Genomic DNA, 15186 nt, shown 5'->3' on the forward strand with positions numbered 1-15186 from the left:
GACTAATCCCAGACAGAAACATTTTACAGTTCATCCAGGCTCTTCTTGAACTTAAGGGAGTTGTTTTTTTCAGTTGGTCATCAGTATTGATGGATATTTAACTACTCTACTCCTGCCACTATGCTAAAGGCTCGCCCCAGAGTGTGGTTACATTCATCCCAATTCACTAAGAGACATTATTCAGGCACATCCATTCAAGTTGGTGAAACAATAAGATAGCTGTGGAATTATTTGGCAGAATAATAAGGGATCTCTATCCCTTATTATTCTGTCCAGTTTTTATTTGTCCAGTTTCACTAGGTTGTATTAATTTGTGAAACAGTATTGCCAACTTCACTTTCCCTCTCTAACCAACTGGAGGTAAAGTTTGTTTGTGTGTTTGTTTTTGGCCAGGTGATATTATTAATCGTTATTTATAAAGTACAAATACATATTACACTGCACTGTACAAATGATGTACAAGTATATGAAACAGAAGGTACAGGTGTCCTTAGCAAAATGAGCTTACAATCTAAGTGGTATAGGGAAAAATTGATACATAAGATTGCAGAATAATTGAAAATGTTGGTGGAGAGTATTTTTTCCACTGTAATGCAGCATTAATAAAGTAGCCATTAACAACTGCTCTTTTTATGCAGCAGTGGTGTGGTATAGTTGAAATTAACAGAGATAATGCAAGGTGTAGACATGAAATTGAAAGTTCTCGCAGCAGCTGCTGCCTCAAAAGGAGGCCATGGAGATTGATGAGCAGATCACGTATAGACAGTCTTTTGCAGAGATCCAAAGAAAACAGCACAGTACTAATACTGTGCAGATTGGGGCTCTGGCGATTTTACAGCGGGGGTTCTATCTGGTTGAGAAAACCTTTAAAGAGCCGGATACCATTCACCTGCCACCCAATGCTGTAATCCAAGCCCAAGCGGTACGTTAAACCACTGGTACATATGCAGCTCATGGTTTTGGAGCCACACTGTGCCAGACTGTGACGACTTATAAATAAAGCATAGTGTGGATTAAATACATAATAAAATATCTAACCACAGCCAGGTACTTTCTAAGTGACCATAAATGTGTAAGCTGCCCTGAGATACTGTATAACAATTCTGTTTAGTGAGATTGGTGTAGCTGGTTAGTCAGGCTCGTCTGTCATCAAATTTGTAACAGTTTTATATTTGTGAGAAGATTATTTATTAACATATATTTATATAGCATCGGCAGACTACACAGGGCTTTAAAGATGTGAATATAGTAATAAAATATGACTGGATAGTATTATATTGGTAGAGGTAAGGCCTGCATTTTTATAATTTGTAAGAAAATAGGGGTTTATACAAGAGGTTAGGTACCACAGATTACATATTGGTCCAGCCAGTAAGCAATGGGAAACAGTGCTGAATGATGCTCTATAATCCATTCACACAGTGATGTTGGTGTGGGGATCAAAAGGTTGTTTAAACGTAGAACGAGAAGAATTTTGAGTGGATTGTGTAGAGGGCTGGTAATCATGGAAAATATCCTAGAGGTAAGGCTGGGTAAACACTACACTGTTTTCAGCCGATTATCAGGCCAATCAGACGATAAACGACCGGTTGGCCCAATACCACAGTAGTGTGTACGCTGTAATAATGAACAATTATCATTCCAAAGCCCATCGCATCTTAAATGAGATTTTTCAACTGAACTAAAAATCTAGTTCACTGATGAAAGAATGACGTTCCAATTCTACACTCATGACCACAGTGTCCTTAGATCTTTATGGGGGTCCAGAGTCAGAATCTTTTCAGCAGATGGTTATGAAGAGCACAGATCTGACAGTAAATTGTGTAAAACTTCAATAATGTGAACACAGGAACCAGCATGCTGATCAGGACTATTTTTTTCAGTCACAGATACAATCGCTAAAAATATTCCAACGTTAGAATTAGGGATGTGCACCGTCCACTTTTGGTGTCTCGTGTTTTGTGTTTTGGATTCGGATTTGCTTGAGGTTTTGGGTTCGGATTTGTTTCGCAAAACACCTGACGAAAGGTTTTGGTTCGGATTTAAGGTTTTGGATTTATTTTGAAAAATAAAGCACAGCACAGCACAGCACAGCACAGCACGAGATATAGCAGGACAGAGGACCACCTAACACAACCTCCCTCTACCCTGATCAATACCCGAGTGAAGATGGCGGCGGCTAGCAGGGAATTTATAGAATACGAGTATCGCGAGATCCGACAGCGGGATTATGACTCAGAGCCTCGGTTTCAGTTTTGCAATTGGCGGGAATACCCGGATCTGTCTCGGATCCGGCTCGGATTGGCAACGTTGGGGTGGGTTCGGATTTCAGATATCCGAGCCCGCTCATCTCTAGTTAGAATTTTCCTGCATTGTGTACCCAGCCTTAGAAGGTATGAAAAAGTAACTGAAAGTTTTTTGATAAGCTTTTCTAAATAGGTGGATTTTCAAAGTATGCTTGGAGGATTAGTGGCTAGGGAAAGTCTTGTTGTACAAGGGAGTAATGAGGAAGATGAGAGCTGCAGATCTTGGGTAGATTGGAGGGTTGAAATTGGAAGATAAATTGAGACGAGTTGGTACAATTTTGTTAATTGCTTTGTATGTTAGTAGAAGCATTTTATAATGGATTTGGTGAAGTACAGGCAGCCACTGTAAGGACTGACAGTATGGAGCAGAACAAGAACATTTTGTGAGGAAAATCAGTCTTAACTGCTGTATTCTAATAGATTGTAGGGGTCAAAATCTTGTAAGGGAAAGACCAATAAGAAGGAAATAGCAGTAGTTAATGTGGGATATTATGAGTGCATTAATTTATGTTTTTGTGTGAGATACTGTATGTGCATATTTTGGAAATGTTTCTTAGATGTAGTTTGGATAGGACTTTGATATATACTGGAAGTGGTTACCAAAGGTTAATTTCTTAGTCGAGGATGAAACCTAGACAGCAAGCTTGAGGGAAAGGGTTTATTGTTACATTGTCAACAGAAATAGAGATGTCAACTGGGTAGCTTCTGTTAGCTGGTGAGAAGTTTTTTTGAAAGATTAAAATTAAGGTGGTGAAAGGACATCTAGGATAAAATGGGCTTATGTGGGAGATAGGGCACAGAGCTAATCTAAAGTGCAGCCACCACTGTCATCTGTGTGCCATGTCTGTATCCCTTTGTAACAGTAATACTTTTGGCAGGACCATGTCACATGAGATTCACAAGTGTGAGTTATAGAGTTATATCTAGTCTAACAGAACAAATGATGTGGATCGATACTCTAAATGGTTTGACAAATTGATATGAGCTTCTGAAAATTCACCGAAATTTCTTGAATGTTTGATCAAAGAAAAAATTAGAGAAAGTTGAACAGGTTCAACCATATTTAAACCAGTTTTTGCATATTTTTTTACCTGGCTCGAACTCAAGCTAAACGTTTTAATTTTTTTTATGTTTTGGTTTTTTTGGGGAGTGAACTTATCTTGAAAGTATAGACAGTTTTATCAAAAGCTTACAGCCATCAAATCAGTGAAATTCAATCGAATTTCAAACCGGTTAAAAATTTTAAGGATCTCTAAACAGTACATTATTCTGTGATATGTCCCGTGAAGTCACTGCGACCTATTCACGAGACAAATTGAGCAAGTGTGTAAAAATAGTGATGTCAATTTCCAGAGGTTTGTATTCTGTCAAAGAGAATCTACGCAGTCAGTCTGTTATTCCGGCAGTAGGTTATGACATTGAAAATATCATTAAGAAGGCTTCTACAGGAGTAACTTATAAATATTGGAGAATAGAGGTGTTTTTGAACCTTTTCATATGGAGAGATAAGATTATTTCAGCCAAATAAACAAATTATTTAATGGAAATCCTTTTCTCATTGCTAGAATGAAAATCCAGGCCCAGGATCATATAATGTTGGACAAGGACCAGATATCAACAGTGTCTCATTATCATCTAAAGGAACAGGAGGGTTTCCATCAAAGGTAAAACTGATGAATGTATTGAGAGGTCTTAACAATCCTTTTTCAACTTAATATATGACAGATATAGACCACTTTCCAACTTGAATGATTAAAGGGGTTTTTCAACTTTACAGGGAGTTTGCACAATGCACTATTTTCCCCTTGGATTACCACCATTTGCAATGTGCAGCAGTCCCCAGTAATCATTTGTATTAATGATCTCTGCAGGAGAACTGATGTATCCTAGAGCCGATGCAGAGAAGGGATTCTACACTCAGTGCAAATATAGGATATGTATTCTTGGAAGGTGCAGTTTAAAGGCTAATTCCAACTTCAGTTAAAAATTCACAAACATCCACCAAATGTATATGCAATATGTGCAAGTACATTAATTATTTGTGGTCACTTCAATATACTTCTTTTTTTGTTGTTGTTAGTGTCCAAGAGAGTTATCTACATTTTTCAATATCTGCATGTTGTCAGTGTCCATGGCATTTCTACTACAGCATTAGACAATGTGATTATCGCCTCCCATTGGATTCTTTGCCCCCCCCCCCCCCTCATCCCCATCGCCTAGTTTGCCCACTCTGTCGTTCTCTGCCATCTCTGGGGAAAAAGTCAGGTTCCTTTATTCCTCCCCTCCACCTGCCCTCTTGACCCCATCCCCTCCCACCTTCTCCGCTCCCCCTCCACTAATGCCTGTTCTCGTCTTGCACATCTCTTCAACCTGTACCTTTATTTTGGCACCTTCCCATCATAGTTCAAGCGTGCCCTAGTCTCTCTCATCCTTAAAAATTCATCCCTTGACCTGCACTCTCTATCCAACTACCACCCCATCTTCCTCCTCCTGTTTGCCTCAAAGATCCTTGAGCAGATTGTCTACAGCCGCTTTGCCACCATCCTTTTTTCCATTCCCTCCTTGATTCTCTTCAATCAGGTTTTTGTCTCTTCCACTTCACTGAAACCGCCCTCACCAAGGTCACTAATGACCTTCTCCCTGCCAATTCCAAGGGTCATTATTCCCTACTCATCCTCTTTGGTTTCTCTACTGCTTTTGACACAATGAACTACCCTCTCCTCCTGCAAATCCTATACTCCTTTGGCCTATGACATTGTTTTCTTTTGGCTGACCTCATAGCTTTCTGACCGCTCTTACTCCATCTATACCCCTGACTCCTCCTCCACCCCACTTCCGCTACCTATCGGCATTCTCTAGGGGTCTGTTCTTGGTGACCTAATCAAGTCTTACAGGTTCCAGTATCGTCTATGATACTCAAATCTACATCTCCTCTACTGACCTCTCCCATGTCCCCTGCTGTCTTTCTGCTATCTCTTAATAGAGGTCTCACCGCTCCCTTAAATTAATCATATCTAAAACTGAACTGATCTGGCTTTAAAAGTCCAATAAGAGAATGTGAGATTCGGGAGTATTTACTTAAAGCTTTTTTCTGCAGCATATTTTTTTAAAAGTATTTTCCTATGGGGCACTCCAGGGCAAAGTGGGCTCTGGATACTAGGGCTTCATCATCATCATCATCATCATCATCATTTATTTATATAGCGCCACTAATTCCGCAGCGCTGTACAGAGAACTCATTCACATCAGTCCCTGCCCCATTGGAGCTTACAGTCTAAATTCCCTACTATAGACACACACTCACACACAGACAGACAGAGAGGGAGAGACTAGGGTCAATTTTTTTTTTTTTTTTTTTTTTTTTTTTTTTTGATTGCAGCCAATTAACCTACCAGTATGTTTTTGGAGTGTGGGAGGAAACCGGAGCACCCGGAGGAAACCCACGCAAACACAGGGAGAACATACAAACTCCACACAGATAAGGCCATGGTCGGGAATCGAACTCATGACCCCAGTGCTGTGAGGCAGACGTGCTAACCACTACGCCACTGTGCTGCCCTTATTATTATTGCCCTTAGGGCTTGCTGGTCATTATAGTTCTACAAGCACCTGTATGCTCTGGGAGCCATGTGTATGCTGTGTCCCTCTGTGTATGCTGTGTCCCTCATGCTTCTGGTAATCGAATCTCAATTATGTAAATACGTCCTTTCGCCTGTCCATGCTTTTATTTCCTTTACACCTCTCTAAACATAGTAAATATAATATGCAGCTGAATCTGCATATGGATGTATGCATATGCATCTCTGTTCTGCATGCACAGTAATGAGTACTGTGTATTTGTCAGGCACAGGACACGCTGACCACCTGGTTGGGATCCGGTGCTCCCACCTACCTCTAACCGCCACTCTCCTCTCTCAGCGGGTCCCCTTGGCTTGCTCTCGTGGGTGCCATCTTGCCTGCCTGAACTGCGCATGTGCAAAACCAGCCCTTTTCAAAACTCCTTCCATTCACCTGATTTATTGATTGATTGATTGCCAGTCAGCCCTGTCTATTTAAAGCACCTGTCTTCTTACCTGAGTACCAGATCTTCAGGTCTCCTCTCCTGTCTAGATGTGTTCCAGTCTGGCTCCTGTTCACCTGCTGCTGCAGAGTACTATCACAAATACCTGCTTTCAGCTATCCTGTGTTACAGCACTATCCTGCTGCAGAGTATTACCACCTTTACCTGCTTCCAGCTCTCCAGTATTTCAGCGTTATCCTGCTGCAGTGTATTACCACCAATACCTGTTCTCAGCTTTCCAGTGTTACAGCATCATCCTGCTGCAGGGTGTTTCTACCAGTCTCCATCTCCTGTACATCAGTGCTTCTGTTTGCTATCTACCTGCAGACCATCACACTTCCTCATGATCCTGACCTTAGGGGCCTCCTAGCTCTTTAGAACCTCTTTGCCTCATCTACCTGCAGAATATAATCCTCATTATTACTCCTATCAGCAACCATCTTACTCCTGTGACTTGGTTCTCCTCTCGGTCTCACTTGTGACCCTCCTTGAGAACCACGACCTGCGATTAGGGAGCCGTAAAATGCAAACTCCCTTGCGGGGGTCCTGGGTGAATATCTCTCTCCATTAGACTCCGTGCTTCTTGGAGGGTAGCATCAACTCAAGCAGACCATACGGGCTCTTCCAGACCCTAGAGTGTGACAATATTTTATGCAAACTTCTTTCTGCTAACTTGTGCTGTGTACAAGGTACAGATCTGGTGACTAAAATATATGAATCATATCAAAGTATAAAATGGAGATCCCATTCTGGTGGCTGGTTTGTAAAGCAGAACCCATTCTGGTGGTTAGTATATAATGCAGACCCTTTAGGGTATAAAATAGACCTCCAATCTGTTAGATATTTGTTAAAGGATGCCTCCTATCTGATGGCATAATATTAAAGCAGACCTCTAATGTGATGGCTACTGGTTAAAGCAGTCTACCAGTGTATCACTACTGATAGACTGGTTAAAACGGACCACAAATCTGGTGGCTAGTGGTTAATGCAGACCTCTAAACTGGTGACTAGTGGCAGCAGAGTTTGTATTCTTTTTCATTACTCAATACATAATCACTATTCTGCCACTTGCTCATTGGGGAAAAACATTCATTAAAATCTATCAGGAAGCTCCTAGCACTCTGATTTGTTAATAGGATGCAGAAGCCTCTTAAATGTTGGACTCTGGCACCCAACTGGAGTCAAACTGCCAGGAGTTCTCTTATGTTAATGACACATGCTGGTAGCTCTTTCTGATATGCAACTTGCAAGTGGCAAAATAGGGACCTCACAGTAAAGACTTTAGGAGCCCTAGGACCCCAAAGCCGATATCCCCAGCCATGACACCAGCTTGTTAAAGCATACTGTCGTTTGTGTTTTCATTTATTTATTTTTAATAAACACACATCAGGTGATTTCTATGAAACATTTGGCATTCATATGCAAAATTGGAATATATGTGCTTGCTTCCGGATTGTACCAACAACTTTTAGTTACTTTTTTACACCAATTTTTAATGATCGTATGAAATATAAAAAAAATAATAATTGTTGTTTGAGAACTAGAGATACTGGGACTGATTCATTAAGGAACTTAAATGACGATAGATGCCGTATTTTGAGTAAAATCGCTCTGCGCAAGCGCAGGACTGAACTATATGCCAGTGAACGCAAGAGCATCCAATTCATCTTTGCGCTCGAAGGGCACTTACAACAGGCTACGATTTCAGTGGGGGAATGGGTAGGGGATTCTTCGAATGCATCTATTTAATGTACAGTAAGGGTGTGCCAAGTTCGAGCACACACAGCAGTGCCTGATTCAGGTTTTGGGCATCTCAAAGGTACGTGTTTTTCTGTTGTATCACTTGCACCAGCTACAGGGAGGGTGGAATTGCTGATTGATAGTGATGATGGATGTGTATGCATACTAGCACATGTGTTTTATATCAGGAGCAACTGTAAATATGCATTTTATGTACAGTAGACATTAATTGCATCATGATAAATGTACTTTATGTGGGAAAACTGTTTTTAATGTTTTATCATTAATGACTATATTATTAACAGGTGATAACAATCATTTTTACTGTGCGTCCTTTTGGGACTTTATATTCCACATATGTATTGAACGCATCCTTCAGTGTATTGTGTCTGTCAAAGCAGAGCACACCTAAACCTGTATTCAACAAGAGACGTTTCTTCAGACCCACTTGTAGATGAATACGGATGTGCGTATGCCCGGTTTACGTGCATTTTAAAAACTTCAATTTATATTCATTTTGCATGCCTTAATGAACAGCCGCGGGCTGGCAGATGTCAGCCCGGGGGGCGCACAGACGGCCGCATCACATGACATCGCATGTCACGTGATGCGGCCGCCTGTGCGCTGATGCGGCCGCATCCCGTGTCATGGGATGCGGCCGCCGGTAAAAACAGGAGATAATTTATCCGGGGGGGGGGGCGGCTGGCCGGCCTGCCGCCCGGCCCTATCAGCGGTAAGACTGAGCGGCCCGGGGGAACGCTGCCCCTCTGCCCCCGGGCCAGTCCGTCCCTGTTAATGAATCAGACCCTATTTCTGACATCTTAGCAGATGTGTTTATGCTAATACATGCACAATATATACATGTTCTGTTATATTTTTTAAAAAAAACTAGAGTTCCCCAAAGATTTTTACATTCCTGCGAATATGAATGTTTCTTTTGTCCTTTATTGATATTTATGTGATCCACACGCTTTAGGTCACTTTTTGTTTTACTGTTAGCAATTTGATTTTGATAACATAGGTTTTATAATTGTATTACATGTGCTGTGCCAGCCAACATAAGGTATGCGATTATATGATCATCCTCTGTTACTTTAGGCCTCTAAAAGTTTCTTCTGTAAGATTGTCCGCACTCCAGCTCCTAACACTTACCACATACAGGACACATTGTATTCAAAGAAGGATTTTAGCAAAAGCTACTCCAGCATGTTTCATCAGCCTATTGCTACAAGGGTAGAAGATACAAAACATAAGACACCATCTCCCAATCAGTATGATGTGAGTATAAAACTTATTTCTACATGGTTAAAACATTGGAAGATCTGATTGACTAATGTGATTTTTTTGTCACAGACAGTGGCCTATCCTAACCTGATAAAATATATAACTATATCTTTTCCTTTATTTTGCAGGCATCTATAAATTATTGTCATCCAAACAATAATGTGTCTGCACATGCTGCTTTTGTTTCAAGGACAAAGAGGGATGCTGTACAGTTGAATTCTCTCAAAGGACCTTCACCTTGTAAGTGTTCTATGTAAAGTGATGTATGCTTTTTATAGACAATGCCAGACTTGTCTAAAACTTTAAGAAAAGCAAATTTATTAACATTAGGATATTCATTTTGGGTCAAAAATTGCAGGTTTGTCAGACTTCGTCCCTCTTACGCATAGGGACGGCCATCTCTCTATCTTCCTGCTGCATTTGGTTGATGGGCGATACATCCTGTTCCCCTATCGGCCTCTCTGCACATGGGCGCCATTGCTAGATAATGGAACGCTATTGGAAGCTCTTTCGGCGTCCGATGACGCTGCACCGTCAGCACCAATCATTGGTGCACACTACTATTTAAAGCTCTCTCTGGCACTAGTCTAGTGCTAGAGTATTGGGTCCACCAGCTCCAGCGTTCCAGTTTTCCTCCAGTCTGTTTGTTCCTCCAGTGTATAAGTTGGCTGATTCCTGACTATTCTTCTGAGCTCTCCTCTGATTTGGTTATCTGGTATTTGTTTCTTGCCTGTTACTCAACCACACTTCCGGATCCACCTTGTGTACTGTTGCTGTCAGAATGTTACCGACCCGGCTAGTTTGAGACCATCCCTCCTGGATACCTCTGTGAACTGCAACTGCTAGAACGTTACCGACTTGGCTAGACTGACCACCATCTATTTCCTGTATCTCGCTGGTGACTCAGTAGGTGGTCTGTGCCCTGCGCGTCTCCCGCAGCAAAACCCAACTACAGTTGTCAGCAGGTGCACTTTTGTATCATATTCTGTGACAAAGGGCAAACCGCATGTGAAGATGCATATAAACATTACACGTTTGCTCATGCTTATCTGTCATTAGCCGTGGAGTGTGGCTAGTAATTGGTTGCTGTTGTAGTGCTGTAGAGCAGCCAGAGTCTGTAGAGGGTGGGTACAGTTGAGGTCTGTAGATTGCAGATGAAGGAGCATGGTGGTAGTATGCAGATTCGTTCGAGAAGTGCTAGGCTGTGTAGAAGGTAATAATGTTAGTTGTTCAAGTGGAGCTTGACTAGTTAAAGATTTTGGTTCGTATGGGAAATGGAACTATGCTGTGTTTTACGTGGTATTAGTGATAATATACAATGGTGCATCTAGCAGAGATGGAAAGAAATGCAATGGCAAGTAGAAGTATTGGTAGATTGGTGAGGAAGAAAAATAAACAATACTGATAAGCTCTGTTTATATCAATTGCTATTAATTTCCATGGAGTTTCTATATATAGCACATAATACCATTGAAATAAATTGGCCATTAAAGTGAATGGGCCATTGACATAAGTAGGAAAAATAGCACACAACGCTGGTGTAACAACTCTTGTAAACCCTTAGTGTGTATGTGCACAATGCGCTCCCATAAAAATGAGAAGACTTTTTCAAGTACAGTGAAATGCTTTGAATGCATTTAAATAGAGGAATCTGCATTCAAAAAAGTGCTGCAACACATAAAGGTGCAAGTATGAATGGAAATGAGTATGGACACATAGAATAGAATGGGTTTTAATTTTACATGCGTTATTTTGTTTGCATGCTTTTCACTTTAGTCAGGTGCATCCTTTAAACACCAGTGGGTAATGACCCTAAATGTCATCTACACACAAACATATTAAACAGATATCTGAACAGACATCATATAAATAAAAATGTTACATTTACCATGTCCACCTTTTTGCTTGCCTAGATGAAGCTAGCTCTCTTCTGGATAGTTGTAAATAATGTCACAGGTTCTTCAGCACACAGGACCATCTCTAATTTAAATTATGCTTAAGGCATTATGTAGACCTTTGAAATGGCAATGATTTTGTCAAAAATGGTGTTAACTAATAACTGTACATTGCAATTAGTTCTTTAACTGTACATTGCAATTAGTTCTTTAACTGTACATTGAAATTAGTTCTTTATTCAATCTATTAATGTTAGATTTGACTAAAAATAACTTCATGATAGCTACACCAAGATTAAGCCTAGAGAAGATTATACTGTATACTTCCAGCATTCGTAGTCAGAACATTTTCAAGGCAAGGGCATGAAAGACAGCTTTACCAATTTACGAAGGTAATGATGCCAGGAGGCCGCTATCTTTGGTGGCCGACTGTATGTCTCACACCTACACTTGCAGAAGTGTTTAAGGAAACACATCGATTTGGGGGAAGATGATGACATATGTGGGGGATTTAAATGTTTTCACCAGCTGATAGGAGAACATGGGGAATTTCTTGCTAAAAGTTGACTCATCCATATATGTTCTAATTTCTTTTGTCCCCTAACTCTCACATGATTAATAAATGAGGCTAAACTGAGCAGCATTTTAGGAGGACAACATAAACATTGAAATGAATGAACCATTCTCATGGTTTTGAATTTAACTAGGCAGATAATGGACACGGTCTGCCAGATATGTCCTCTGACATATGTGCATAAATGTAGTGTCTTGCATACCGCAAACTCCACATTAATGTGCCAGAGGATCTGTTGAAGAGATGTCACCTAAATCTGGTCCCAGTAGCATGTTTCATAAAAGAAAACATGGGATAAATATTTTTACTTTCTCAATTTACTTTTTAATTATTTCCCAAGACTCTTTATCTTGTGGTCAGTTTGGAGTGTACATGTTTGTGCTGCATATAATACTTTAACTTTATTTCAATGGTTGGTTCACCATAACCTAGTCTAAAGGTATATATGCCATTTTAAAGCCAAATAGGTTCTTCAGACATTGATTGGGACAACTGGAAAATACGGTTGGACAATGATCATATCTGATTATGCTGTCATCTACAGACTGTTCAAACTGCCCAATTGGATTGAGCCTGAGGGACAAATGCTAGGACGACCTGGATCTTTCAGATTTGGCCACATTCTTTTTTTTTGCATTTGAGTTACTATAGCCTTCTTATCAGCTTGAACAGGTCTAGCAATTCTCCTTTGACCTCTCTTTATTAACAAGGCATTTTTGCCCACAGACCCGCCGTTCACTGGATGTTTCGTGCACCATTCTCTGTAAACTCTAGACACTTTTATGTGTTAAAATCCCAGCAGATCAGCATTTTCCGAGATACCCAAACCGACCTGTCTGGCACCAATAATTATTCCATGGTCAAAGTTACTTAGATAATATTTTTCATCCCTATTCTGGTGTTTGGGTTGAACAACAACTGAAACTCTTGACCAAGTCTGCATGCTTTTATACATTGAGTTACTGACTAATGATGGGCCAATTAAATATTTGAATTAACAAACAAGAGTACAGGTCTAACTAATAAAGTGGCCACTGAGTGTATATATTTTATAAAAATAATCCTGTGGCTACCATATCTAGGTCGGTAACAATCAATTCCTCCAGTGACCGTAGTCTGGAGAACTTTGAATCAATACACCGAGCTGTGCAAGTATATCTAGATTGCTGATTGAACAGGCTGCAGGGTTGTCCAGTTATTGTTCTGGATACACTTGCACTAATTTACTGATAAAAAGTTCTACGGGGTATCTATCTGTGACTACCAAAGTCCCAGACATGAGAACCGTATTGTTAGGCTAGTGGCTGGATCGGCACATTAATTTATAAAGAACGAATGTTTTTAATATGGTTATGCTAGTGTTTCTATTAGCATAGTGTATCAAAACCAGCAAAGGTTGTATTTCCCTAAATAAAAGATGAAGTTTACGTAAATAAAAATGGTGAATCCACCAACCTGCCACCCACGCCTGTTTTCCACATTATTTTGCCATTTTATGCCCTCAGATTCTGCTGCATTCCACCTGCTGTTTTTTCTGTCCCACATTCATTCTGTTGCAACTGAGAAGCTTTACTGTGCTTGAACTGAGTAGAGTGTGTGTTATGCAGTATATCACATGTCAAAGTGCCAGTATCCTAACCTGACATCTCTGGTTTAAGCAGACTTCTTGAAAGCATTATTGATAGTATTTTGTTTTCTTGAAGTGCATGAGGTTAATCAGGGTTAGTCGTTATATTTTATGCAAATACCTACTGATACATCTGGTTAGATTACATGCTTTTAGTAGGAAGTCCACATAGGTATTACACATCATCAAAAAGCAGCTGGTTTGTATTGCAATAATTGTGAATCTAAAGTAGCAGTGAAAACATTAGGTTAATGTATTTAAGCAAAAATAGTTTCACTTAGATTGTAGTGATACCGGTAATAAATCATTCAGGACCATTTATTTATGTTTCATGCCTAAAAATATCAATCTTCAGAGGTTCACAGGCATTCTAAGTTGTGGAGCATATTACACATATAGGCCACACCAAAATTCACAAAACTTAAGCATAATGAAATAAGCCCTTTGTATATGAACAATACATTTTTTCTTTAGGTCATTATACAGTAAATGACTCATTAGTTAAAGAATCTCCCAAGGTCCTAGTTTCATGCTTCAAGTCAAAGACTTCTCGGGATGTTTTGAATGTGACCTCGTGTAACCCAGGACCAGCCAGCTACGAGCCATATGGATCTCCTGAAATAAGAAAGAAGACCGTTTTCCCGTAAGTTACAGTATTATAGTAAAGATAACAAGTTTTTCTTTAGTATGTGAAGGTCACCTCTTTCCTTTATCTAGAAAAATAACCAAAGATCTACCATCCTTTCAGATGCATGTACAAAAAACGCAAAACTGTTAATTTGTTTCTCTCTAGACTGGATCACAACATGAATTGTAACCTAAAATATTATTGTGTTTTAGGAGGAAACATTACCTCTGTTTCTCAGCTCCTGCGGAACCAGTTCCCAAGACCCCAGGTGTGCCAGGACCAGGACAGTATGAGCTTGTTGACTATGAAGGGCCCCCTAAACATTACATTTCTAGCTCTGCATTTGTGTCCAACACAAGTCGTTGGGCAGGCGATGTCTCTGGAGCAGAGATACCCGGTCCAGGTTAGTATAGCTGTGTGCAAACCATAAAACAAATATAAAGTTTATTAGTTTGTTTTGAGAAACTGAGTTCATGTAACATTGAGGAGATTGTATCTAAAAGTTACAACACACTGAATCAGTAAATCTAATTTTTCCCATATATTGGGAGAAAAATATATTTTTCCATGATTTTGCTTATGAACAATCAGTTTACAACCAATCAGGTGTCACACTCTACAACAGTGAACCCATGTGCTGTAATTCTTTACATTCATTTTCCATTTCCTGAAATAAACCATAATGTACTTGATTAGTGATTCACTAGGTAGATTTCAGTACAACCTAAATTTTCAGAAATAGGTGTTAATATGCATGATCGAGTCAGTAGTCCATAAATTCTGTACATACCACAATGTTGGGATATGTGGGAAACGATTTTGTACACATATGCTTCAACATTTTGATTATGGAAATTCATGTTTAGAACAGGACAGCAGTAGACAGCCAACATGCATTGAGGGACATTAATGATAGTTGTTGGTGGTGCTGCCCATAGTAAGAAATCAGTGGCTAGTTGCGAGGGACAACACCTTCAAATGGTTTCATAAATGCCCACCTGCGTGAACTAAGGATAATGGGCACAGTGGCTGATCTATTGCATGATTTCATTACTCTACATCAGTGCATTAC

The 15186-nt window shown here is 40.0% G+C and overlaps 1 protein-coding gene across 1 annotated transcript in view; it reads left to right on the plus strand.

The window, feature by feature from the left end:
- STPG1 (sperm tail PG-rich repeat containing 1) overlaps positions 1-15186 on the plus strand; it is a 96304-nt gene that overhangs the window by 67135 nt on the left and 13983 nt on the right. Inside the window, exons 3-7 of the mRNA XM_075195377.1 lie at positions 3872-3970; positions 9205-9384; positions 9519-9630; positions 13961-14129; positions 14327-14517. Coding sequence (XP_075051478.1) covers positions 3872-3970; positions 9205-9384; positions 9519-9630; positions 13961-14129; positions 14327-14517 — 751 coding nt within the window. The remainder of the gene's footprint in view (positions 1-3871; positions 3971-9204; positions 9385-9518; positions 9631-13960; positions 14130-14326; positions 14518-15186) is intronic.

The sequence above is a fragment of the Mixophyes fleayi genome, chromosome 2 (genome assembly GCF_038048845.1).
Source record: "Mixophyes fleayi isolate aMixFle1 chromosome 2, aMixFle1.hap1, whole genome shotgun sequence".
NCBI lineage: Eukaryota > Metazoa > Chordata > Amphibia > Anura > Limnodynastidae > Mixophyes > Mixophyes fleayi.